The sequence below is a fragment of the Oryctolagus cuniculus genome, chromosome 5 (genome assembly GCF_051225735.1).
Source record: "Oryctolagus cuniculus isolate XC-2025 breed Fujian yellow rabbit chromosome 5, ASM5122573v1, whole genome shotgun sequence".
Taxonomy (NCBI): domain Eukaryota; kingdom Metazoa; phylum Chordata; class Mammalia; order Lagomorpha; family Leporidae; genus Oryctolagus; species Oryctolagus cuniculus.
This window is the reverse complement of record NC_142871.1, coordinates 127145532-127171147: the sequence shown is the minus strand read 5'-3', so window position 1 is coordinate 127171147 and position 25616 is coordinate 127145532. Positions and strand designations below refer to the sequence as shown.

Sequence of the window (25616 nt, the reverse complement as noted above, 5' to 3'; positions counted from 1 at the left end):
GTTAATCCTCCGCCTGCAACGCCGGAATCCCATAGGGGTGCCAGGTTCTAGTCCCGGTGGCTCCTCTTCCAGTCCAGCTCTCTGCTGTGGCCCGGGAAGGCAGTGGAGGATGGCCCAAGTGCTTGGGCACCTGCACCCGCATGGGAGACCAGGAGGAGGCACCTGGCTCCTGGCTTCAGATCGGCGTAGCTCAGGCCGTAGCAGCCATTTGGGGGGTGAACCAACGGAAGGAAAACCTTTCTCTCTGTCTTCTCCCTCTCAACCTGTCAAATAAATAAATTAAAAAATAATAATAATGTTTAATCTAGATTTTGAAGGCAGTGTTTTACTGATAGCTAGCATTTAGAAAAAAAATATTTTTTAAAGATTTATCTATTTTATTTGAAAGTCAAATTTACACAAAGAAAGAAGGAGAGGCAGAGAAAGAGAGATCTTCCATCCACTGGTTCACTCCCCAATTGGCCGCCATGACCGGAGCTGCGCTGATCCAAAGCCAGGAGCCAGGAGCTTCTTCTAGGTCTCCCACGCGGATGCAGGGGCCCAAGGACTTAGGTCATCTTCCACTGCTTTCCCAGGCCATAGCAGAGAGCTGGATCGGAAGTGGAACAGCCGGGACATGAACCGGCACCCGTAAGGGATGCTGGCACTGCAGGTGGTAGCTTTACCCACTATTCCACAGCACCAGCCCCAGCATTGAGAAATCAGTGCTATTCTGATTCTGTTCTTTTATAACTTCCTTAACTTCTAGAAATTATTGGGAACTTTTCTTCATCTCCACTGTTTCAAAATTTTGCTATGATACTCCTTGTTAATATGAATCATTTTGTTCATTTTTCTAGGTTTTCAGTAAACCCTTAAATCTGAAGATTCACATCCTTCAATTCTGAGAATTTTTTATGCTTCTTAAATAATTTTCTCCTTTTAGATTTTCTGTTCTTTGAGGTGGCCCCACTATTAACTTACTGTTGGCCCTTTTGTATTGATCCTCTAGTGTTCTGCTTTCTTCATTATCTCTGTTTTCCCCCCAAGTTCTTTTTTTTTTTTTTTTTTTTTTTTGCTCGTTTTGGTTCATCTCTTTTTCCGTATGTGGTTATTGGTCCTTGGGTAACTGTTTAAGAACAAAGCACTAAGAAGCTCATTTGATACCAGGGGCCGGTTGGAGCTTCCTGACTTGTGAGCCTTTCAGCAAAGCGATCAGGCCCTTGCCAAATTTTCACCTGGGACCTGTAAATGTCAAAGGGCAGAATGAACTTTAATCTCCTGGCCGTGGGTTCACAATGGGTATACATCTCAGGATACGGGAACAGGTCATGGATCCGACGGCTCCATGTCTACACATTCACCCAGTGTCCTGTTTTCAACCCAAACAACGTAACTCTCGACTCAAGCAGAGACTATTTGCCTATCTCTACCCCTGCTTGCAGTTAACTCTGGATACGTTGTAAGTGGTCCAATTCCAATATAGCAAAGAACTGTTAAGAAACAGCCATTTGAAGTGTGTGTGTATACTGTTTTGAGCCAATTCTATTCATGTTCACTTCAGGAACCCTTATTCTGAGAGCATAAAAGAAATGCTAACAACATTTGGAACTGCTACTTATAAGGTGGGACTCAAGGTTCATCCCAATGAAGAGGACCCCCGTGTGCCCATAATGTGTTGGGGTAGCTGCGCATACACCATCCAAAGCATAGGTAAGAGATGTATGATTGGGTTGCTCTTTCAGTCACAAGCATACCTTGATAAGAATTAGGTGCAGAATCATATTTTTTAAATGGGCAAAATCCTATATTTAAAATGGGCAACAATATGAAATAGAAATAATAGGAATATGAAATAACAGCTGTAGAAACAGGAAGTGTGATATACTGACAAAATGCGATTGGCAGTCAAATGAACTGTAGCAACAAAGAACTTGTTTTGGTAGTGGTTATAGGATCTTGTCAGTTAAGGGAATCTGTGTTCATTTATATTTTTCATCCAAAGTTAATTCTTGCGAAGTGATTTAAAGATTCTAAAACTGAATTATGTACTTTCTGCAGAAAGTTTTTTTTTTGTTTTTTACTTTTAATTATGGCAAAATACACATAATATGAAACTCACCATCCCAACCGTTTTTAATCTGCAGAAAGAATTTTGAGTGATGAAGATAAACCATTGTTTGGTCCTTTGCCTTGCAGACTGGTAAGACTCAATTGGCTCAGTTCATGAAAGGGTGAAATGGAAGTAGATGATTCAGTTCTGCTGCTTAATCTTAAAAAGCTGCAATCACTGTTTTAGGCAGGTATCCAGTTTCTTTAAAGATATAGAAGTATGTTTGAGGGTTCTTTTTCCTTGCTCTTTTAGATAGACTTCAGGAAGAAACTACTTCTCTTTTCAAGCTCTTGGGCAGAAAACTAAATAGGGTGCTTCTACTTTAATGTTTAATGTTATAATGAATGGGAAATGAAAACAGAACACACACTGTACCACATCTGACCACCTTTTATAAGCAGAATGTAAGTATGTGCAGATTAGAGTCAAGCTGAGTATATTTAATGCCTAGGAAGATGAGGAAGGAATATGAAGCCAAAGCTTGCTGCTATTTACTGTGTAGCCGGCATCTGACAGTGAATCATAACAATGCCTTTGAGAGCAAAATCATCTCATTTTATTGATGTAGAATCACGTGGGGAGTTTCTAAAAACACCCAGGCCCTCGTTCTGGGCCAGTTAAGTCAGAGTCTCGGAAGATGCTCAAGCATTCATAGTTTTTAAAAGCTTCCTAGGAGCCAGGATTGAGAGGACCCCTGGTGTCAGACCTAGCCAAGAAACAAAAACCAGTGTAGAAAATATAGTTAAGTGTGATTACTCTTCAACTAATGTGTTAGCTTTTGTTTCTGTTGCAAACAGAATCTCAGCACTTTTTTTTTTAATGGCTTAAAGAATATAGATTCTATAACGTGATTGGGAGTTGTATATTAAAATACTCTTGGAACTTTTAAAAAACTATAGATAGCTAGGCCTCTTTGGATTCACTGGATTGGAATGTAACAGAGCCTGAATTGTACCTTTTTTCTTTTCAACTTTATTTGAAAGGTAGAGAGAAACACAGCAAGATCTTCCTTCCATCCACTGATTCATTCTCCAAATGCTTACAACATCCAGGTCTGGGCCAGGACACATCCAGGAGCTCAGAATGCAATCTGGGTCTCCCACCATGGGTGGCAGGGATCCGGGTATTTGAGCCATCATTTGCTGCCTCCTAGGGTGCATGTTAGCAGGAAGCTGGATTAGAAGTGGAGGAGCTGGGAGTTGAATCAGACACTTTGATATGGGATTTGGGCATCCCAAACAGCGTCTGACTGCTGTACCAAACACCTACCCCCTGAATTGTATCTTTCTGGTCAATCAGCAAAACAGTAATTCACATCGGTCTTGGTTGTAATATGATGTGTGATCTTGAGTCTATATACTTCAGACTACCCTCTCTGGATACCATTGCCTCTTCTGCATCTATTTTTTCCTGCTAATGTGGTTTCTGTATTAATGTACAGTCACCTTACCCAATTTGGTCATGTGTATAAGGAGGCCTCAAAAAGATTTTTACATCCATTTTCATAAGAGGGATACTCATTACTTTCCTATCTTGTAATGTTTTGCTATACAAAATTATACTGATCTTATAAAACAGGGGCAGGGAGTCTTTTCTGCCAAGGACCATTTGGATAGTTATAACATCATTCACAGGCTATACAAAATTACCAATTTAAAAATTAGCCTGCTATAGATTTATTGAATTTCAACTCCCACCTGTGGTTATCTTGGTAGGGCTGGACTAGATGATTTCACAGACCTTAAATGCAGTCTATTTTTTTTAAATTTGTTTATTTATTTGAAAGTCAGAGTTACAGGGAGACAGAGAGATCTTCCTGTTCCTGGTTCACTCCCCAAGTGGCTACATTGGCCAGGGCTGGACCAGGCCAAAGCCAGGAGTCAGGAGCTTCTTCTGGGTCTCCAATGCAGGTACAGGGACCCAAGCACTTGGGCTATTTTCTGCTGTTTTCCCATGTGCGTTAGCAGGGAGCTGGATCAGAAGTAGAACAGCTGGAACTTGAAATATGGATGCAGGCCTTGCAGATAGCAACTTCACCTGTTACAACACAACACAATGCCAGACCCTGTTTTGTTTTTGAGCCAAATAACATTTTGAAAAACACACAATAAGCTGATGGACCAGTATTGTGGCATAGCAACTAAAACCACTGCCTGTAATGCTGGCATCCCATATGGGTGCCGGTTTGAGTCTCAGCTTCTCCATTTCCAGTCCAGCTCCCTGCTGATGAACTGGGAAAACAGCAGAGGATGTCCCAAGTCCTTGGGTCCCTGCACCCATGTGGGAGACCTGGAAAGAAGCTCCTGGCTTCAGGCTGGCCCAGTTCTAGCCATCATAGCCATTGGGGGAATGAACCAGAGAATGGAAGACCTCTCTCTCTCTGTCTCTCCCTCTCTTCCTCTGTAACTCTGCCTTTCAAATAAATAAATAAATCTTTAAAAAAGCAAATAAGCCAAAAGATCTCTACTTCCAGCTCCAGTGGGCATTACTTCTTCAAGCACAGTGGCAGGCTTACCTGGCTGCCCATCAGAAGCACTTAGGGAGCTTTAAAATATATCATTGCCGAGGCCCCACTCCCAGGGAGTCAGATGTAGTTTCTCATTGATGAGACCTGGGTTATGAACTTTACTCTAGCCCAGGTTTGCTGTACCTGCCCCATCTGTGACAGATTTTACTGACTACAGACATTCTGATTTGGGCAACCATCTGATTACACATAATTTTCCCAATACTTCCTACATTTTAGAGCTTTTTAGAATACATATAAAGAAATACTGCATCATGGGGCCAGCGCTGTAGCGTAGCTGGTAAAGCCGCATCCTCCAGTGCTGGCATCCCATATGGGTACTGGTTCGAGTCCCAGCTGCTCTACTTCCAATCCAGCTGTCTGCTATGGCCTGGGAAAGCAATAGAAGATGACCCAAGTCCTTGAGTCCGTGTACTAGTGTGGGAGACCTGGAAGAAGCTCCTGGCTCCTGGCTTCGGATTGGTGCAGCTCCAGCCGTTGCGGCCAATTGGGGAATGAACCAGAGGATGGAAGACCTCTCCATCTCCCTCTCTCTGCCTCTCCTTCTCTCTCTGTGTAACTCTTTCAAATAAATAAATTTTAAAAAAGAAAGAAATCCTGCATGAGCTTCTTGAGAGTATCTGTTGCTCTCTGACTCAATGTGTGCACAGGTGTAATCCGGAAAGAACGAGCACCAAGGAGATAGCTTCGGTTTGTGCAGCACAGAATCAGACTATTCGCATCCCGATCATTCTGCTACAAGCATGTCATTAAAGATGTCAGAGATTCAGCTGCATATCTTCTAGAGAGATACATTGCACTTCCAGCTATGCTTGAACTAGCATTCCTGAAAGACGAGAACTACTTCATGTGTTGGCTTCTTTGTCATTTGTGTCAGTTTCTTTATTTCAGGATGACTGTCTGAGGTCACTAACAAGATTTGCAGCAGCTCATTGGACAGTGGTGTCACTCTCAGTGGTGCAAGGACACTTTGGAAGACTTTTTGCATGTGCGTATTGATAATATTGTGATATATGTTACAATAATTTCTCATCTTCTAAAATTTTGTCTTTACTAGCATAGCTTTTCAGTTATTTTTGGTAGTACTGTTTTTTCATATTTAAGCTCTAACTTTTAAATTCATAAATATCTTACAAAAAGATAAACTAGATTATATGAATTTTAACTTGCATCAACATGAAATATGCTAATGTGTTGTTCTTTAATTCTTTAGCATTGGTGCCTAATGATAGCCATGAAGATCTTCCATGCATATTAGATATCGACATGTTTCATCTATTGGTAGGTATTTTGCTGTTAGTCTAGAGTTCTCTTCGTTATACTGCATAACTTTGCCTTAGGTTTGGTGAGTAGTGTCGAGGCACAAAGGAGTCAGTCATATGATACTATTCTTACCCCTTCTGGGTGTAATTACTTTATGATGAGTCTCAAAAAGAAATACTAAGAAGCCTAGGGGTGGGTGTTTGTCGCAGCTGTCAAGCTACCACTTGGGACTGCCTTGTGTTCCATATTGAAGTGCTCACGTTCAAGTCTCAGCTCTGCTTCAGTTACAACTTCCTGTTAATGCACACTCTGGAAGACACCAGGTAGTAGCTCAATTACTCAGTTCCCTGCCACCCACTCTAGAGACCTAGATTGAGTTCTGGGCTCCTGGCTTTGGCTCAGCTCAGCCCTAGCTGGTGTAGGCATTTGGAGAGTGAAAGAGTGTATGGAAGATCCGTCTCTGTCTCTCTGCCTTTCAAAGAAAAAAATTTTTTTCAAGGAGCCTAGAACTTGACCTGGATATTTAGACATATTTTATTTTGTAGCCAAGTCAATACTACTTACTGACAGTCTATTTCTGTGATTCAAAGAAAGTCTGCTTTCTGAGCTGGCCAAGCAGTGTGTGGCTACATTTCAGGCCCACCTCAACTGGCTCCCTTTCCCAGGCCCCAGAGTACACCACCATACACAGCAGCCCCAAGTGCTGTCCCCTTAACCTCTGCACCTCAGATTCTGTACCTGTAAGTTGGTTAGTACTGACTCATATGATTGTTTCAAAACTGAATCGATCAATGCATGTAAAGAGTTTTGAGCAAATCTATCCCTGATAAGTGTCAGTTGTTGTTCCCGTTGCTATTCCTAAAGTCACCACTGCTAGCACCACCATACAGGCAGTAAGAGGCTAACAGAGAGCTAGCATTTATTGTGTGCCTGCTGTTTTCACAGACATCTGCATTTAGTCCTATGTTCCCTACTTCTGAGATTTTCTAAACACATACATGTTATCTCTAATTTGCAAATAGGGAAACTGAGGTTCAGAAGTGTTAACTTCCCTATTAAAGTTCATAAGAGAAGGAGCTGAGATTCTTACCTAGATCTTTGTGAGTCCAAAACCCATGCTGTATCTGCTCATTCACTGCAGATATTTCAAATGTTACTAACAATAAACTGTATAGGGGACCCACGGGACAAGACTCTGTTAACTCTTAAGTCATTTCCTCTCACCGGTCTAGTGGGTTCTCTAATGTGTATGCCGTGTAAGAGTGAAGTCTTAGCGGAGGGGCCTGAGCTTGGACGGGCTCACAGGAAGAAGATGGGAATGTACTTAGCTAAATGGCAGGCGGTGTGCTGACGGTCTGCGTTTGGTGTCTAGGTGAGCTTGGTGCTTGCTTTCCCCACGCTGCAGTGTCAGGATTTTTCAGGGATCAGCCTTGGCACTGGAGACCTTCACATTTTCCATCTGGTCACTATGGCACACATCGTTCAGATCTTGCTTACCTCGTGCACAGGTAACTCTGGCCCTTTTGTCAGCTTCCCGAAGGAAGTCCTTGCGTTGTGTCAGTTTAAAAAAAATACATATTAGGGCCTGGCACTGTGGCTCACTTGGCTAATCCTCCGCCTGCGGCACCGGCATCCCATATGGGCGCCAGGTTCTAGTCCCAATTGCTCCTCTTCCAGGCCAGCTCTCTGTTGTGGCCTGGGAAGGCAGTGGAGGATGGCCCAGGTGCTTGGGCCCTGCACCCACATGGGAGACCAGGAGGAAACACCTGACTCCTGGCTTCGGATCGGCACAGCGCCGGCCGCAGTGGCCATTTGGGGGGTGAATCAACAGAAGGAAGATCTTTCTCTCTGTCTCTCTCTCTCACTGTCTGTAACTCTGTCAAATAAATACATTAAAAAAAAATCTTTTAAAAAATGCATATTACAGGAAAAGGTGTTTGGGTTAGAATAATATGGAAATTATAATTAGACTACTTTTTACCCCCGTGTGAAAAATTTTGAAGCAAATTTCTTGCTCCTATTACAATCACCAATTGATGTGAATGTTTTTATTTATTTCCTAACTTCAATAATATTTGGGTCACATAGTAGTTAAACTCCATAGGATTTATATTTATGAATGCTGCCTTTAACTTACATGTTTGTTCATTCTCCCTGGGTTCATTATTAAATTATATCTTACAGGGCAGGCATTTGGCTTAGCAATTAAGATGCCAGTTGGGATGCCTACTCCCATATCTGAGTGCCAGAATTCATGTTCCAGCTCTGCTAAAGCAGTCCCTAACAGGCAGCAGGTCATGGCCCAGGTAGTTAGGTCTGCCACCTGCATGGGAGACCTGGGTTGGCTTCCCAGCTCCTAGCATGGGCCTGGGTTCTGCCATTGCAAGCATTCAGAGTGAACCAGAGAATGGGAGTTCTCTCTCCCTCTCTTTCTCTCTGTCTGCCTCTCAAATTAAAGAATAATAATAATAAAATTTAAATTATGTCTTGCATTCAAACTTCTATTTGTTTAAATATTTGAGGACAGTAGATTTAGCTGATGTTACCCACAGCAAGCCAGTTGGCTCCTTGATCTAGCAGAGATCAATACTGTGCTCATACTTTAAAGATTAAAATTCTGCATTTTTAGTGGGAATGCTTCATGTTGTACATTAGTATATGAATATATTTAAGTGCTTAAGTGATGTTATCATCAATGCTTTTAACGACACACAATTGGAAAATACAGAGTGCTAGTAGTTCTTTGTCTTCCAGAAGAGAATGGCATGGATCAAGAAAATCCCACTGGTGAGGAAGAATTAGCAGTTCTTGCTTTGTATAAAACAATTCACCAGTATACAGGAAGGTAAGATGATGATCTTCATATGATAGGCATTTCCCTAAATACTAGTAGGTGATAGCATAAGGAAGGATTTAATTTGCTAGTTGGGAGAAATTGGTATCTGTTGACATGTTTGGAGTGACCTCCTGGACTTCTCTGAACTATTCTTATACTCACATGAGTGGAGGTCTCTGAAGAAAGGGTGATTATGGGCAGAGCTTCCCATGTGGTTTGGCTGTGGAACACTTTATTTGCTCAGAGGACCTGGTATGGGCTAGTAGGACCTAGGATGGAATGTACTTTGGGAAGTCGCTGTTGTAAAATACGACATCTCATTAGGAATTTTAAAATTCAGATTCAGTTAGCATAATTTTTATTAAAGTAGTACCCATGAGTAGCAAGAGTGAAGTGAAATGATTGGAATTACACATATTGTCGGAGGCTTGATCATTCAGTTCACAGTTTCATTTAGCTTTTTAGCAGTAGATGTCAAGAAGCTATAAAACTTTCATTGACTAAACGATCCTCATTTCTAAAAATCCGCATTAACAAAATAACCCAATTTGCAATTTACATGCAAAGATGTAAATTCTGATACTATTTATGTTTGCAAAGTGCTAAAGGTAATCTAAATGCTTGCAGGAATAGTTTTGTGTAAGTTATGATTGTGTGTTCCAAAGTATCATACATCAATATAAAATTAAGGCTTATAATATCCTAAAAATACGTTAATCTTCAATTCTATATATTTTAGTTGCAACTATATAAGACAAATCGGTACTAAAACAGTTTGCAAGAATAATGCCTGCTGATATAAGGTGCTAGAATTATGAAGTTTTTCATTTTCCAGATTTTCTCTTTCTGTTGCCACAAGCTATTGCTATCGTAAATTTTAATAGCAGCATTGGAGACTGTATCCCCATCCCTTCCTGCCATCTTATGGTCAGGACTAGCAGTTAATCCACTCCTGTTAAGCACCAGCACTATCAATCCCAGATGGCGGTCATCTCTGCCTTGATCTTACGCTGTAAGTAGAATGACCCTTTCCTCTTAAGTGACCCAGTAATCATTTTCTCTTTTTCAGTGCCTTGAGAGGAACACCCTCTGGCTGGCACCTGTGGAGGACTGTCAAGGCTGGAGTCATGCCTTTCCTGAAGTGTTCTGCTCTGTTTTTTCATTACTTAAATGGAGTTCCTCCCCCCCCTGACTTTCAAGGTGATTTCAGATTTCTTTCAAAGTGTAGGAATGTTGGTTGTCTTTGGCCCTAACACTCTAGAATTAAGGTGACTTGAAAGTTTATATGGAAGCTAATTGTCTGTGGTGATATACACATTTATGGATAAAAATGCATATTTGCAAAGACACTTCAAAAACTTCCTGGAAATGCATGTTATGGAAAAACAATGCAGAGGTGTCAAAAGATTTTTTTTTTTAAGATTTATTTATTTATTTGAAAGTCAGAGTTACACAGAGAGAAGAGAGGCAGAGAGAGAGAGAGGTCTTCCATCGATGTTTCACTCCCCAGTTGACCACAACAGCTAGAGCTGCACCAATCTGAAGCCAGGAGCCAGGAGCTTCTTCTGGGTCTCCCACGCGGGTGCAGGAGCCCAAGGACCTGGGCCATCATCTACTGATTTTCCAGGCCATAGCAGAGAGCTGGGTCAGAAGTGGAGCAGCCAGGTCTCAAACCAGCGCCCATATGGGATGCCGGTGCTTCAAGCCAGGGCGTTAACCCACTGTGCCACAGCACTGGCCCCTGAACTCATCTTTTGATTCAATTTTCTGAAAACTTTTTTTTTTTTTTTTTTTTTTTTTGACAGGCAGAGTGGACAGTGAGAGAGAGAGACAGAGAGAAAGGTCTTCCTTTACCGTTGGTTCACCCTCCAATGGCCGCCGTGGCCAGTGCGCTGCGGCCGGCGCACCACGCTGATCCGATGGCAGGAGCCAGGAGCCAGGAGCCAGGTGCTTTTCCTGGTCTCCCATGGGGTGCAGGGCCCAAGCACCTGGGCCATCCTCCACTGCACTCCCTGGCCACAGCAGAGGGCTGGCCTGGAAGAGGGGCAACCGGGACAGAATCCGGCGCCCCGACCGGGACTAGAACCCGGTGTGCCGGCGCCGCTAGGCAGAGGATTAGCCTAGTGAGCCGCAGCGCCGGCCAATTTTCTGAAAACTTTTTTAAAAAGATTTATTTGTTGGAACCAGCACTGGCGTAGTGGGTAAAGCCGCTGCCTGCAGTTCCAGCATCCCATATGGGCACTGGTTCAAGTCCCGGCTGCCCCATTTCTGATCCAGCTCTCTGCTATGGCCTGGGAAAGCAATGGAAGATGGCCCAAGTCCTTGGGTCCCAGCACCCGCATGGGAAGACCGAAGGAAGCTCCTGGCTCCTGGCTTCGGATCGGCACAGCTTTGGCCATTGCGGCCAACTGGGGAGTAAACCAGCGAATGGAAGATCTCTCTCTGTCTCTGCCTATCCTTCTCTCTCTGTGTAACTTTGCCTTTCAAATAAATAAATAAATCTTTAAAAAGAAAAAAAAAGATTTATTTATTTGAAAGGCACAGTTACAGAGAAGCAGAGGAAGAGGTCTTCCATCTGCTGATTCACTCCACAATTGGCCACAACAGCCAGAGCTGGGCCAATCTGAAGCCAGGAGCCAAGAGTTTCTTCCTGGTCTCCCACGTGGGTACAGGGCCACAAGGACTTGGGCCATCTTCCACTGTTTTCTCAGGCCATAGCAGAGAGCTGGATTGGAAGTAGTGCAGCCAGGGCTCAAACCGGTGCCCATATGGGATGCCAGCACTGCAGGTGGTGGCTTGGCTTGCTGTGCCACAGCACCACCCCCCTCCCCCCCCCCTTTTTTTTTTTAAGATTTATTTATTGTATTTGAAAGGCAGAGTTACAGAGAGAGGGAGAAAGAGAGAGAGAGATCTTCCATCCACTGTTTTGCTCCCCAAATATCCACAACAGCCAGAGCTGAGCCAATCAGGAGCCAGAAACTTCTTCCAGGTCTCCCATGTGGGTGCAGGAGCCCAAATACTTGAGTCATCTTCCACTGCTTTCCCAGGCACATTAGCAGGAAGCTGGATTAGAAGTGGAGCAATCGATACTCAAACGGGCACCCATATAGGATGCTGGAACTGCAGGCAGGGACTGTTCGCTACACCACAGCGCCAGCCCATCTGCAAACTTTTTGAAGTACACTTTTATCTTTGCTTTCGTCTGGATCTCAGTAAATATATTGTTAAATTTCTGCATAAATGGTTTTACATTTGTAAAGCACTTCTCCCATAAAGATCTTAATTTTGCTTTCAGCTGTTAACTTGTTCAATTATATTATTTATAAATTGAGTTCCTCAAATTTTAAAAAAGTAAAAATTGGTCATTTGTGTCATTTTTAATTTGGAACATGCATAGCATTAAAATTCAGCATCCCCATAATTGCACATAAAATTGATCTAAATGTGAGAATCAATTTGCTATTTCAGTTGTTTTCTGTGTTCTGTTTTGATTCATTTCATAAAAGCTGTGTAAAGGTAGACTTGATTGTGTCTGTTTTCTCACAGTACCTAGCACTGGTTGTAGGGTACCTGCACATGATGCTGTTCTCTTGAAGTTCACTGACTGATATCCATTCTTTGGATTGCCCACATACCATACAGAATTGTTTAGACTTGCAGATTACTTCCAGGGAGGATTATTGCTATTTGTCTCTCTCTCGATAAAACTGTCTTACTTTTCCAGAGCACCCATGCATTATTTTTGCCATTTAATGTTCACAGTAACCCCATGAAATAGATTGAGCATTTTGCAAAAGGTACCCCTAAGCACCAGGATATTGTAACCAAATTTGGTGTAGGAGTCACCTGACTCAACTCTCTCCATTGTGTCCTTCCATTAACCCCTTTCATATTCCATTCTACTGACTTCCTACAAGTCAAATACTAGCAGGTTTGAATTTTTCCATCCTACTTGTTTTTTCTTTTGCTGTACTATCATTTATTTCCATGCAGAGTGTACTGTTGTTGGTTATATTCATTAATCTTTTCTTTTTCTCCTTTTGCAGCTTCTGGAACAAACAATTTTGAACATTTATGTAACTATCTTTCCCTACCAAACAACCTCATTTGCCTTTTTCAAGAAAATAGTGAGATAATGAATTCACTGATTGAAAGGTAATGATTATGCACTTCTTTTTATTGTACTAATAAGTTGTATGGAAGCAGACTTCGGTTTTCATATCATAACAAAATTTTCAAATAGTCAACTTGTCAGAATTCAGCACATACAGTTCAAACTAAGGATTTAGCTAAGCCTTTTCAGGGAAGGATTGGCTTTTGTATAAAATTTTGCCAGCCTAGTGGATGGCATAAGCAGATTTCCATAGAAAAGGAGTAATGGCAGAAATGTTTACTTCCTCATATGAACTTGTTAACTTGTTCTTCTATACGATTTATTTATTTAGTTAGTTAGTTAGTTAGTTAGTTAGTTGGTTGCTTGGTTGCTTGGTTGCTTGGTTAAAAGGCATTGTGACACCAAAAGAGGACCAGGCAATACGGGCATTGTGGCACAGCAGGTTAAGCCACTGCTTGTGATGCCAGCATTCCAGATGAGTGTTGGTTTGAATCCCAGCTGTTCCACTTCCCTGCTAATGTGCCTGGGCAAGCAGTGGATGATGGCCCAAATGCTTGGGCCCCTGTCACCCAATGGGAGACCAGTATGGAGTTCTAGGTCCCTGGCTTCAGTCTGGCTCTGCCTGACCATCACAGCCATTTGGGGAGTGAACTGACAGATGATAGATCTCTTCATCTCTCTTTGTAACTCTAATCTTTAAAAAGAGAGAGAGAGAGAGAATCTTCCATCGCTCTTCTTGGGGTTCACTCCCCATTAGGCCAGGCTAGAGCCAGAAGCCAAAAACTCCATCTAGAACTCCCACATGGGTAGCAAGGACCCAAGCACTTGGGCCATCATCCACTACTTCCCATGCATATTAGCAGGGAGCTGGATTGGAAACGAAGTAGCCAGGACTCAAACTAGCACTTCAGTATGAGATGCAGGTATCCCAAGCAGAGGCTTAATTTGTGCCACAACTCCTTCCCTGCTTATTAAGTTTTTTTTTTATTTTATTTTTTTTTAAATTATTTAGCTAATAGAAAGTGGAACTTGAAGGAGTGATGTGGAAGGAAATATGAATTAGTTTCCATACTCTTTTTTTTTTTTTTTTTTTTTTTTTTTTGACAGAGTGGACAGTGAGAGAGAAAGACAGAGAGAAAGGTCTTCCTTTTGCCATTGGTTTACCCTCCAATGGCCGCCACGGCCCGAGCATTGTGCTGATCCAAAGCCAGGAGCCAGGTGCTTCTGGTCTCCCATGCGGGTGCAGGGCCCAAGGACTTGGGCCATCCTCCACTGCACTCCCGGGCCATAGCCGAGGGCTGGCCTGGAAAAGGGGCAACCGGGACAGAATCCAGCGCCCAACCGGGACTAGAACCCAATGTGCCAGCACCGCAAGGTGGAGGATTAGCCTATTGAGCTGCAGTGCCGGCCTTAAGTTTTTTAAAAGTGAAAGAACCCTTAAGGATTATGTAGTATAATACCCTCACTTTATATTTGAGAAAATTGAAGTCTAAAGAAATTGACCTGTGAATCATGTCAAGTTAGTAGCTGAATTAAGATATACAGCTGTTGTCCCCACAAAACAGGAGAAAATATTTGCAAATCATACATCTCATAAGGGATAAACATTCAGAGTATATATATCCAGAACTCCTGCAACACAACATTGTAAAAAACAAAACAACCCAACTACAAAATGAGCAAAGAACCAGAATAGGCATCTCTTCAAAGGAAGTATACAAATGGCCAATAAGCACATGAAAAGATGATTCCTATCACTATTCATTGGGAAAATGCAAGTCAGAACAGTAAGATTCCACTCATACATTAAGTTCTTTTTATTTTAAAAAGGAAAATAAATTTTCAAAGAATATGGAAAAATTGTTATCCTTGCAGATTGCTAGGGAGAAGAAAAAACAATAGAGCCCATGCTGTGGGAAGCAATATGACAGTTTCTCAAAAAGTTAAACACAGAACTGCTTTATGATCCCACTTCTAGGGATGTATTGCAACACAATTGAAAGCAGGGACCCAGGCCAGCGCCGCGGCTCACTAGGCTAATCCTCTGCCTTGTGGTGCTGGCACACTGGGTTCTAGTCCCGGTCAGGGCGCCAGATTCTGTCCCGGTTGCCCCCCTTCCAGGCCAGCTCTCTGCTGTGGCCAGGGAGTGCAGTGGAGGATGGCCCAAGTCCTTGGGCCCTGCACCCCATGGGAGGCCAGGATAAGTACCTGGCTCCTGCCATCGGATCAGCGTGGTGCGCCGGCCGCAGCAACCATTGGAGGGTGAACCAACGGCAAAAGGAAGACCTTTCTCTCTGTCTCTCTCTCTCACTGTCCACTCTGCCTGTAAAAAAAAAAAAAAAAATGTTGGAGGCAAAGTATGGCTTATTTTACTGGCATAAATTTGAAAAAGTTTATTGAAAATCTAAGATGAGCTTATTTTGATATAAAAAATGTTTAAATTCTTCCATCTTTTTTTTTAAGATTTATTTATTTATTTTAAAGGCAGAGATACAGAGAGAAAAGGAAAGAGAGAGATCTTCTGTCCACTGGTTCACTCCCCAAATGGCCCTAGCAGCCGGGGCTGGGCCAGGAGCCAGAAGCCAGGAGCTTCTTCCAGGTCTCCCACATGGGTGCAGGGACCCAAACACTTGGGCCATCTTCCAGTGCTTTCCCAGGTGAACTAGCAGGGAGCTGGATTGGAAGTGGAGTGGCTGGGACATGAACGAGCACCTATATAGGATGACAATGCCACAGAAGGTGACTTAACCTTCTACGCCATAGCACCAGCCCCTCATTTTTTCATAAAGCACATTTTTGTGACCTTTTTGAAGACTTATTTGCATAGATTTCAATTTTTTTGCACCAAAATAAATTTCTAAATTCATTTTCTAAAAACTATTTGAAGTATAACATTAATTCAAGAAGATTCCTCTTTTTGGCTATAGAAGGAAAAAATTTCCTTTAAAAAGTAAAAGTGTTTTTTTCCCTCCACTTATGTTAAAGTTGGTGTCGTAACAATGAAGTCAGAAGATACCTAGAAGGTGAAAGAGATGCTATAAGGTAAGTTACATTGTCAGAGAATTGCTTACCGGTGGGAGGCAGGGAGGAAGCAGGACTTAAGTAAGTTTTCCTTCAAAACAAACTTCATAAGCTTTCAGTAGTACAAAGAGGGGAGGAGAGCTTGCCACCTTCGTACTTTTTTCTTAGTCTGATCATGAGAGTTTGAAAAAATCAGAATTATGAGCATAAATATACTGCATTATTAATATTCTTGACAGAGGAAGAAAATAACAAAGTAACCATGTTTTGAAGTATTTTCTTTTATTTATTTGAGAAGCTGAGTTACAGAGATAGGAAAAGACAGAAAGAGAGGTCTTCCATCTGCTGGTTCATTCCCTAAATGGCTGCAACGGCTGGAGCTGGGCTGATCCAAAGCCAGGAGCCAGGAGCTTCTTCAGGGTCTCCCACACGGGTGTACTTGGGCCATCTTCTGCTGCTTTCCCAGGCCATTAGCAGGGAGCTGGATTGGATGTGGAGCAGCTAGGACTTGAACTGCCTCCATATGGGATGCCAGCACTGCAGGCAGAGGTCTAACCTACTATGCCATAGCTTTGACCCCAGAATATTTTCTTTAAAAACATGTAGGTCTCTTCTAAGTTTTTCTTAGCTCTGTATTTTTTTGTCTTTTATTGTAGAAAATTTCCAACTTTGAAAGTACAGGGACTGGCGCCGTGGCCCACGTGGTTAATCCTCCGCCTGCAGCGCTGGCGTCCCATATGGACGCCGGTTCTAGTCCCAGTTGCTCCTCTTCCAGTCCAGCTCTCTGCTGTGGCCCAGGAAGGCAGTGGAGGATGGCCCAAGTGCTTGGGCCCCTGCACCCGGGTGGGAGACCAGGAGGAAGCACCTGGCTCCTGGCTTCGGATCAGCATAGCTCCGGCCGTCGCGGCCATTTGGGGGGTGAACCAACGGAAGGAAGACCTTTCTCTCTCTCTCTCTCTCTCAGTGTCTAACTCTGTCAAATTAAAAGAAAAGAAAATACAAAGGACAATAGAATGAGGCTCCACCTATTTGACACTCACTCTCAGTAACTGTCCAGTCACAGCTCACGAGTCTTTATCTTTCTCCGTTCCTGTTTGCATTAGTTGTGTTGTGATTGTGTAGTACAGAGAACTCTCCCAGGTTGTGGCAGCTGTGTTCCTCTGTCAGCTCGTTAGTTCTGCTAAACACATTCTCTCTAAAAATCGAGAGTCTAGAGATTATATCTTCTACTTGTTTGTTTTTATACATCCAGAGATGATAACACCCCAATTGATTTGGTTGAACCGTATTAAATTCCAGTTTTTATGTAAGTCAAAAGTGGTTGAATCATGAATTTCATATGGTTCAACCCTGCAGTGAGAAAACTCTTCTGGAGCAGCATAGAGACAGGAAGATCTGGCAGGGTGGGGGAGCTTTTTTCTACCAAGGGCCATTTGGATATTTGTAATATCATTCGTAGGCCATATAACATTATCAACTTTAAAATGAGCCTGCTATAGATGTATGGAATTCCAAGTCCTGCCTGCAATTGCCTTGGCAGGGCCAGAGCAAAGGATGTCTCAGGCCTTACTTATATAGCCTGTGGACTGGACATTCCCCACCCCTGAGACATCTCCCTTCCTCTGGGCCAGGCCACAGCTTGGAGCGGGAACCCAAAATAGTTCTCCCATGTGGGTAGCAGGGACACAACACCTGAGCCATCAGCTGCTGCCTCCCAGTACAGACATTAGCAGGAATCTGGAATGGAGTTGGGACTAGAGCCCAGGCACTCTGACAGGGGATGTGGGCATTCCAGAGGGAATGTCATTAACCAACATGACACCCACCCTGGAACAGACTTCTTAACTTGAGGTATACATTACCTTGGAAGCTTTTAAAATATACTCAAACCACTACCCATCAGATCTGATTTCCCTGAAGTTGGAGTTCCAGCAACATATAAACCTCATACACACACCCCTAAAACCCTTGCACGTGATTCCGGTAGGGTTCAGAACCTCCATCAGTTTAAGGCCACCATCATAATTACAGCAGGTGGAGGGAAGGGCCCAGCACATCACCACGCTGGGCAGGGGTGTGCACATGGAAACGCCTGGCACTGAGAGAGGCTGCTCCAGCACTGGCTGCATCTGAATCCCAGTTTTGTCTAAGTTAACTTAAGTGATCACACACAAATACACAAATCTGCCCTGCCTTCCGCATCCCAGGCTCTGTGGTAGGCTCTCTGTCACTGTGTGGTCTAGGTCGAAGCCAGGAATGTGTGTCCTTTCCTGCCCTTCCCTTCCCACAGCTGCTAAGTTATGGCTACATGGGGCTGATGCTAAGTGCCTTTGGCTACTGCCCTGGTCCTTTAGTCTTAACTCTTCCAGTCAGTGTGACCCTGAGGCACTGTGTCATTAATGAATGACCCTAGCTTCCTGCTCTGCCTGGCTGCATCACTCACATTCCTTTTTCCTTTAGTTGTCTTGCCTCAGCTAAGAATTACCCTGTCCTTGTTATGATATGACTTCATGTTAACTGAGATTTTAACATTTTTACATTTTCTTTAGCTATCCGAGAGAATCTAACAAATTAATAGACCTGCCAGAGGATTACAGCAGCCTCATTAACCAGGCATCCAACTTCTCGTAAGTTTTGGTGTTAGAGCATTGAACATCCCTGCCCTGGACTCTGTCACTTCGCCACAAGTAATCGGGGAGATGATTCTGTTGTTCCTGGTTCTGTTCCACTGGGGAATCATAACATCAGTAGTCTTTTCCGCTGCCTATCTTGTAAAGCATGCCTCCACCACGTTTCAGAGGAAGACAAGGGACAAAGAAAAGCGGGTGGGGGAGCGATTTGATTCACAAAAGGTTATCTAAATAATAATTGCACTTCAATAAGAGACCTTAATAATTTTGAAAATACTATTAAATATTTGACAGAGAGCGTAAAGAATAATATAATAGCATAAGAAATGAAGCATTACCTAGACACTTGGCGTTCCATAGGAATCTTGCCGCAGTCTCCGCCCTCTTCACCTGTTTGAATTTGAGTTTCCGGCATTCCTGTGCATGCGCATGTTAACTATGTGGATTTATATTCTTAAGCAGCATATATTGTTTTGCATGTTCTAAGCTTGATTTAGAATGGGACTGTACTGTACATATTTTTCGGCACTTTTTACGTTTGATTTCTAAGCTTTTTTTGAAAATCAGAGTGACAGAGCTGGTGCTGTGGCATAGCAGGTAAAGCCACTGCCTGCAGTGCTGGCATCCCAGATGGGCACCAGTTTATAACCTGGCTGCTCCACTTCCAATCCAGCTCTCTGCTATGGCCTGGGAAAGCAAAGAAAGATGACCCAAGTTCTTGGGCCCCTGTACCCGTGTGGGAAGACCTGGAGGAAGCTCTTGGCTCCTGGCTTCAGACTGACTCAACTCCAGCCATTGTGGCCATTTGAGGAGTGAACCAGCGGAGTGAACCAGCAGGTGAAAGATCTCTGTCTCTCCCTCTCTCTGTAACTCTCTCAAATAAATAATAAAAATCTTAAAAAAAAAAAAAAAAAAGAAAAGAAAAGAAAAGAAAAGAAAGAAAAACAGAGAGAAGGAGAGACAAAGAGAGCTTTCATCTACTGGTTCACCCCTCAAATTCTGGCAACAGCTGGAGCTGGGCCAAGTCAAAGCCAGGAGCTTGGAATTCCACTGGAGTCCCCGACGTGGGCAGTAGGGACTCGAGCCATCATTTTCTGCCTCCCAGCCACCTTAGCAGGAAGCTGAATTGGACATGGTAGTGGGACTTGAAGCAGGCACTCAGATATAGGATGCCAGTGTCTCAAGTAGTGGCTTAACCCACTGTGCCACAACGCCCGCACATTTCTAATATTTATCCAAATTGACTTACATAATTGCTCTCTATAGTATTTCATAACATGACAATAGTGCTATTTAGTTATCTTTTCCTCCTCTTATTTATCTTTTTCAATGGCTGGTTCGTCTAGTGTTTCCAGGACATAGTTATTCTGTGTGTACATGTTCCTTCGTTCCTGCTCTTGAAATAAACTTGCCTGGGCTGTGGGGTGTTTGCATTTTTGACTCTGCTTGTTTTTGCAAAATTTTTTTCTGGGTGGTTTTCTGCCATCAGCTCCTTAGCCAGTTTTTTAGAGCACTGACCTGGTGTTTTGTTTTTTGTGTTTTTTATTTTATTCTATTTTATTTGGCCCATGGAGGTGTCCCAAATCAGGTGGTGACAAGAGCAGAGCGCCGACTCTGTGCCTTGTGTGTGGGGCTCTGCTGTGCTCCCAGAGCTACTGTTGCCAGACTGAACTGGAAGGAGAGGACGTGGGCGCCTGCACAGCCCACACCTACTCCTGCGGCTCCGGGGCGGGCATCTTCCTGAGGTAAGGACTGCTGGGGGCTTTCTAGCTCTGGATGTGCCTCGGCGTGTGCCTGGGGGGGGGCACAAGAAAATGCTGCACTTGCAGGGAATTCTGGGGCCAGTGTTCTCCCGTGTCCCATGCATTCGAGGACCTCCTCGCATCCTACGTGGTTCATGCCAACTCTTTGTTGGTTGTTCCGTTGTCATTCCTGCCACTCTTCCCACCACCCCCACATGCCAGTTCTGTACTACTCTCTTCCTATTGCCCTCTCACGTAAAATTTGCAGCTGTCCCTGGTTTTCTGCTCAGATTCAATCAGAATTGTGAATTCTCGTGTCCTCATAACTTTTGATGCTTCCTTGGCTCCTGCTTACCTTGCCGCACTGCCATGTATGGCTGTGTTCAGGCACCAGTGGACAACAGATACCTGTGACTGCTGCAGACCCACTGTGGAGAGCGCGGTACCCACAGAGCCAGCGAAAATCCCGCCCCTCAAGGAGCTCGTTTTCTCGTGAGAGACAGGGAGATAAACAAGCCTGCTGAGGGTTTAGCTGGCAGTACCTGCTGAGGAGACAAGGCATGGAGGGCAGTGGAAGCGGTAGCTGGGGATGAATTCTAGATGGCGGGCCAGGGACGGCTCCGACCTCTGGAAGCGGGAGAACATTCCAGGCAGGGAGCCACAGCACAGACTCGCCAGGGTGGGGATGTGCCTGTCGTGCTGACGCCAGGAGGCTGTGTCACGGGAGTCGTGTGCGTGGAGAGGAGGAGACAGGCCTGGGGTGTCCCGGGGGCACCTCTGAGTGAGGTGAGAGCCAATGCAGGGTTTGAAGCAGAGCCGTGGCATGAGTTTGAGCTTCTCTGGGGTGTAGGTCATGTCTGGATCTTAGTTATCTAAGCATCTCCTCGGAGCCTTGGCAGTTTCTTACATGTAGTAGAGTCTCCATAAGCATTTGTTGAATTGGGCTGAATTATTAATACAAAAAAAAAAAAAAACGGCAAATCTCTGAACGGGAACAGGAGATCATCTTTAAGTGGCCACTGGGAAAAAATGCACGGTCGCATTTCCCTGGCCCGGTGTACTTCCAGAGGCTTCTGGTGGTGTGCAAGGTGTGCCTCCCTGTGTCCCAAGTCTGTACTGCTTGTGACGGTGGTTAAAAGATCAGTATCTCTTTTGTTTGGAAGTGAATTTAATGACTGATTAAATTGATGTATGTAGTGATGGCTGTTATTTTGAAAATGCGGGCAGCTGAATTGATACCTTTATGGATCTCTGGGCTGTAAATGCTGTTTCTTCTCTTCCAACACTGGGCTTGTTTTTATGAGACTGCGTTACATTTGGAACTTAGTGCAAACTGTGGTTACTGATGTGTAACTGTCTATGGTGTAACCGCTGTCTCTACAGAGTACGGGAATGTCAAGTGCTGTTCCTAGCTGGCAAAACCAAAGGCTGTTTTTATTCCCCTCCTTACCTTGATGACTATGGGGAGACTGACCAGGGACTCAGGTAAGGCCTCTCCAGGGGGCCTGCGTCGGCTGACACCAGGTCCCCAGGGCCCCTCGGTAGACAGTAGCCATGCACGGGTCCTGAGATGGGCCCTGTGAGTGCCCCAGGGGCTCAGCTGATTCTGGCCTGGGCAGCTGTGTTTTCTGCAGACTCTTCCAACAGGGGCATCCGGGCCCCGCTCAGCAGCGTTTTCCCGCAGTGCCCTTCCCCCTTGCCCCCGCACGCCCTTGCTTCTCTGTCCCCCACAGAATGGACAGCGAGTGGGTAGCTGTGCCTCAGCCCAGCCCCGACTCCCCGGCCCTCACCTAGGGTCTCCTCTCTGCAGCTGCTCTTAGCACACTCCCAGCTGGAGTGCTTGTTCACAACCAGTCACCAACAACTTGTAACCGTTCCAAAGTCAGGGAGCTGACAGGTGACACGGGACACACAGACGGCGTGCTGAGTGCGCTGCCTTCTTTCCAGACGGGGCAACCCTTTACGACTGTGCAGAGAGCGGTTCAGGAAGATCCAGAAGCTCTGGCACCAGCACAGTGTCACCGAGGAGATTGGACACGCCCAGGAAGCCAACCAGACACTGGTCGGCATCGACTGGCAGCACTTGTGATGACGTCGCCACCACGCACGGGGACTCGGAGTTTTGTAACCCAGTTGGCTTTTTAAAAAGATTAGGAAATAAATTCTGGGTTTTGAAATAAATTCTTTATTTAAGCTTTCCTTCCCAGTTTTATTTTCATAGCTTCTAGCTCCAGAGACTGTTGAAAATCACCTTCCATCGGCAGATTTTCTTGAACTGTTTGCTGTGTCCCTTAGCTGCAGCCTCCTGGGCGTTGGCATCCGGCAAGGAGCTTCTCTTCGCGTCCTCACTGACTGCTGGGGGCCTCGGGCGGAAGCTGACGCCTTTGGCTGGGCCCATGCTTCCCGGCTCCTCTCAGAGACTTGCCCCCGGGGTGGCCTTGCCTGTGCTGAGCCCCCTCCGTGGGGACAGGGCTGGGGACGGTGTGGAAGGGGCCCGGGCCGCAGCCGGACTCAGTGTGCTGGCTGGCTTTTCCGAGCCGGAGCCCTCCGTAGCAGGTTCATGGTTGCTATGGGTGGTTTTGTTTTTGTTTTTTCCCCTTTTTTTGGCTTTGAGAGAAAAACCTCAATTCAAGGGCTTTTTGAAAACTTGAAGAAGATGCTCATTTCCCCTCGGTAATATTCTGTGTATGAATCAAACCCTGGGGGAAATGGCGAGCCGGCAGCCGCGGAGGCGAAGGCCCCGCTTGGCTTTGTGCGCACCGGCCTTCCTGCTCCTGGGATATGTTGTTCCTGCTAAGGGGCCTTCCGGGAACGGTGGCCCCTTGGGAGCCCAGGCGCACTGCACAGCTGCCCAGCGGCAGAGAGCTCCCACACGCCACGGGGAGGGGCGCAGATCCAGCCCAAGAAGAGACTCTGAGCCTCTCTGAGGCGGGGCTCCGGGACAGGCGTACGCGCCGCGACTCTTGGCAAATGACTGTTTCCTCAGTCTTGGATGACTCGCGTCTACAAGCTGCGTTCTCAGCTGTGCGGTGTCCTCGGTATACCAGGAGGAAGCTCGGGAATCCACACCTGGAGCTGCAGGAAGCGGCCATGCAAGAAGCCACGTTCCCGTCCCCCGTGACAATGACTGGAGCCCTTCCTGCTTGGGACTTGCTCACCCCACTGGGAGACGTCCAGCAGGCGAGAGTGACCGGTTAGAATCCACCTCTCTTCCCACCGTTCTGGCCTGTTATTCCTAAGACTGGATTGTTTGGGTTGAGGGTGGCATAATCAATGTTTATTTGCGCCTTTGTCACATCAAGTTCCTTTAACTTTTAAATCCATCTGCTTTTGACTTTCCTCCAAATGTTCACCAACCTTAGACTGAAAATTATCAGACCAGATTGCTCCAAGTGAATCACAGACATCCTCACCAAATCCTCACAATACCCCCAGCTTTCCAGCCTGACTTCATGGAAGCGCGGGCTTAGCGGAGGGGGTCCCTGAACTCCCTTCTCTAGGAATGTGGGAGTCTGGGAGATGAATTTCCATGCAATAGCAAAAGGCACACCCTTTTATTCCCTGGCCTTAAGCTGACTCCCTACCTAATAAATCATCTTACTTTTATGATTTGTTCCGCATGTTTTATGTTTATTGTAGAAATGTTTATATAACATGATTTCCATATCAGGGAATATCTTATCTGTTTAATAAATTGGCTATAACTTTAATATCTGTGGACAAACTTGTAAAATTTGGAATGTATCATATGTAAAAAGTTTAAAGCTATCCAAATAAATGCTTTAGGCATTGACATTACTTTGGTTTGGCCTACACCTTCTTCTCTTCTGTTGCATACACTTAAATGCCACAGCAGTGTTTCCCTCGTCACCTTGCTGCAAATAAAATGGAGCATTGGTATTAGCTTGAAATTTAAGAGGCTTATATTATTAGTGTCAGTGGTGGCTATTCGCCATAGCACCTTGACCTTCACAGAGAAAGCCTGGTCATTGTTTCAGCCGATTAACTTTCATATTCATTGGGTATGACAGCTTGTGACCTTTCTGGGACATTTTGGACCTTAGATCTCCAAGGCCTATCCAAGACCAGGTTCAAACTCTGCCTGCTCGTCTCTGGAGTCCTTGCCTACATACTACCCAGACATCGCTCCCGAGAGGCTAGGCGTGTAAGGGAGTCACTGCCTCCGAGAGTTCTGCTTTTCCAGAATCCTTGCGTGAGCAAAGTGTCACCCTAAGCGACAAGGTGTCTGCCGCTCGCTCGTCTCCTGGCCTCGGTCTTCCATTGCAGGACCCAGCAAGCTGCCTCTGATAATCCCCTCGCTCTGTCCCCACTCTTCTGTGTTGTTTTTTCTCCTAAATGTTAATCTAATCACATGCGAGGCTGAAAGACCAAAAGGGTGAGTTCCCCATCTGCTGGTTCACTCTCCAGATGAAGCCAGGAACTCAGTCCACATCTGTGGTGTGGGAGGCAGGAGCTCAATAGCTGGAGCCTTGGCTGCTGCCCCCAGGGTCTCATTAGCAGGAGGCTGGAGTCAGAGCTTAAAGCAGGCATCAGACCCGGGTACTCTGATGTAGGACACAAGTGTCTTTACTAAGCCAAATGCCTGGCCCCCTAACCTTGTGTCTGTAAGTCAGGTTTATTGAAGTATGTTTTACAAATACTAAGATAACCATTTGTAGTGTATGTACAGCTTTACATAATGGACCAAAGCATACAGTTGTTTAACAACCACCGTGCTTGAGAAATACATCTGCATTACCCCAGAAGGTTCCCCATGGGAGGGGAAGTTCCCCTTCCCGACGCCTGGCTCTGTCCCTTGGCTTTACCTCTCGCAGAATGGTACAGAAATGGAGCCAGCATACAGAAATGGGACCATCTCACCAAGAACACCGGACAGTCTTCACATGCCTTGGGTGCTGAGGAGCGGCCATGGCACAGACGGCTGTGCAGTCAGCTTGTGAGGGGCACCGGGTTTGGGGCGACTGCCACAAACACAGAGTTTTTGTGTGAACCTAAACTTTCATTTCCCTTGGGTAAATAGCTGGGAGTTGTCCCTTGTGTCTTAATCCTGCACCTGCACCTCCCTTGGAACATAGCCTTCTCTCGTCTCCTACTGCTGTTCACACACCTCCTCTGCTGGGGAGGGAGGAGGCAAAATCTCCCCTTTCCTCTCCAGCCAATCTCATGCCCGTGGAGAACTGAGACGGAAAAGCCTGCCTTCCGTGGAGGTCCACACATCCCACAGAGAACGCTGCTGGCTGCCCACAGCCGGGAGCTCTCTTTTTACCCAGTAGCAGGTGAGAGGCCCTAATTGTCTTGGCTAAGCTGCAAACCTGCTGGCCTAGCACGACAGGTGCCGGCATGAGGAGGGGCAGGGCAGCGTGCGGAGCG

General features: G+C 45.1%; 1 protein-coding gene across 8 annotated transcripts in view; it reads left to right on the top strand.

Moving 5' to 3' along the window:
- UBR2 (ubiquitin protein ligase E3 component n-recognin 2) overlaps positions 1–24023 on the top strand; it is a 119317-nt gene extending 95294 nt beyond the window's left edge. For 6 of the 8 annotated variants that reach the window (XR_016234606.1, XM_070074089.2, XM_070074090.2 and 3 more), the window contains exons 35-47: positions 1544–1692; positions 2127–2182; positions 5511–5607; positions 5833–5900; positions 7255–7390; positions 8637–8727; positions 9788–9918; positions 12765–12873; positions 15818–15874; positions 18403–18480; positions 20058–20228; positions 21609–21710; positions 22173–24023. Coding sequence is in view for 5 of the 8 variants with exons in the window: in XM_070074089.2 (XP_069930190.1) it covers positions 1544–1692; positions 2127–2182; positions 5511–5607; positions 5833–5900; positions 7255–7390; positions 8637–8727; positions 9788–9918; positions 12765–12873; positions 15818–15874; positions 18403–18480; positions 20058–20228; positions 21609–21710; positions 22173–22314 (1387 nt within the window). In the remaining 3 variants the exon portion in view is untranslated. Of the gene's footprint in view, positions 1–1543; positions 1693–2126; positions 2183–5496; positions 5608–5832; positions 5901–7254; positions 7391–8636; positions 8728–9787; positions 9919–12764; positions 12874–15817; positions 15875–18402; positions 18481–20057; positions 20229–21608; positions 21711–22172 lie in introns of those variants that run through there. The other 2 variants (XR_011388680.2, XR_016234607.1) reach the window with 2 other exon arrangements.
- The last annotated feature ends 1593 nt before the right edge of the window (positions 24024–25616 follow it).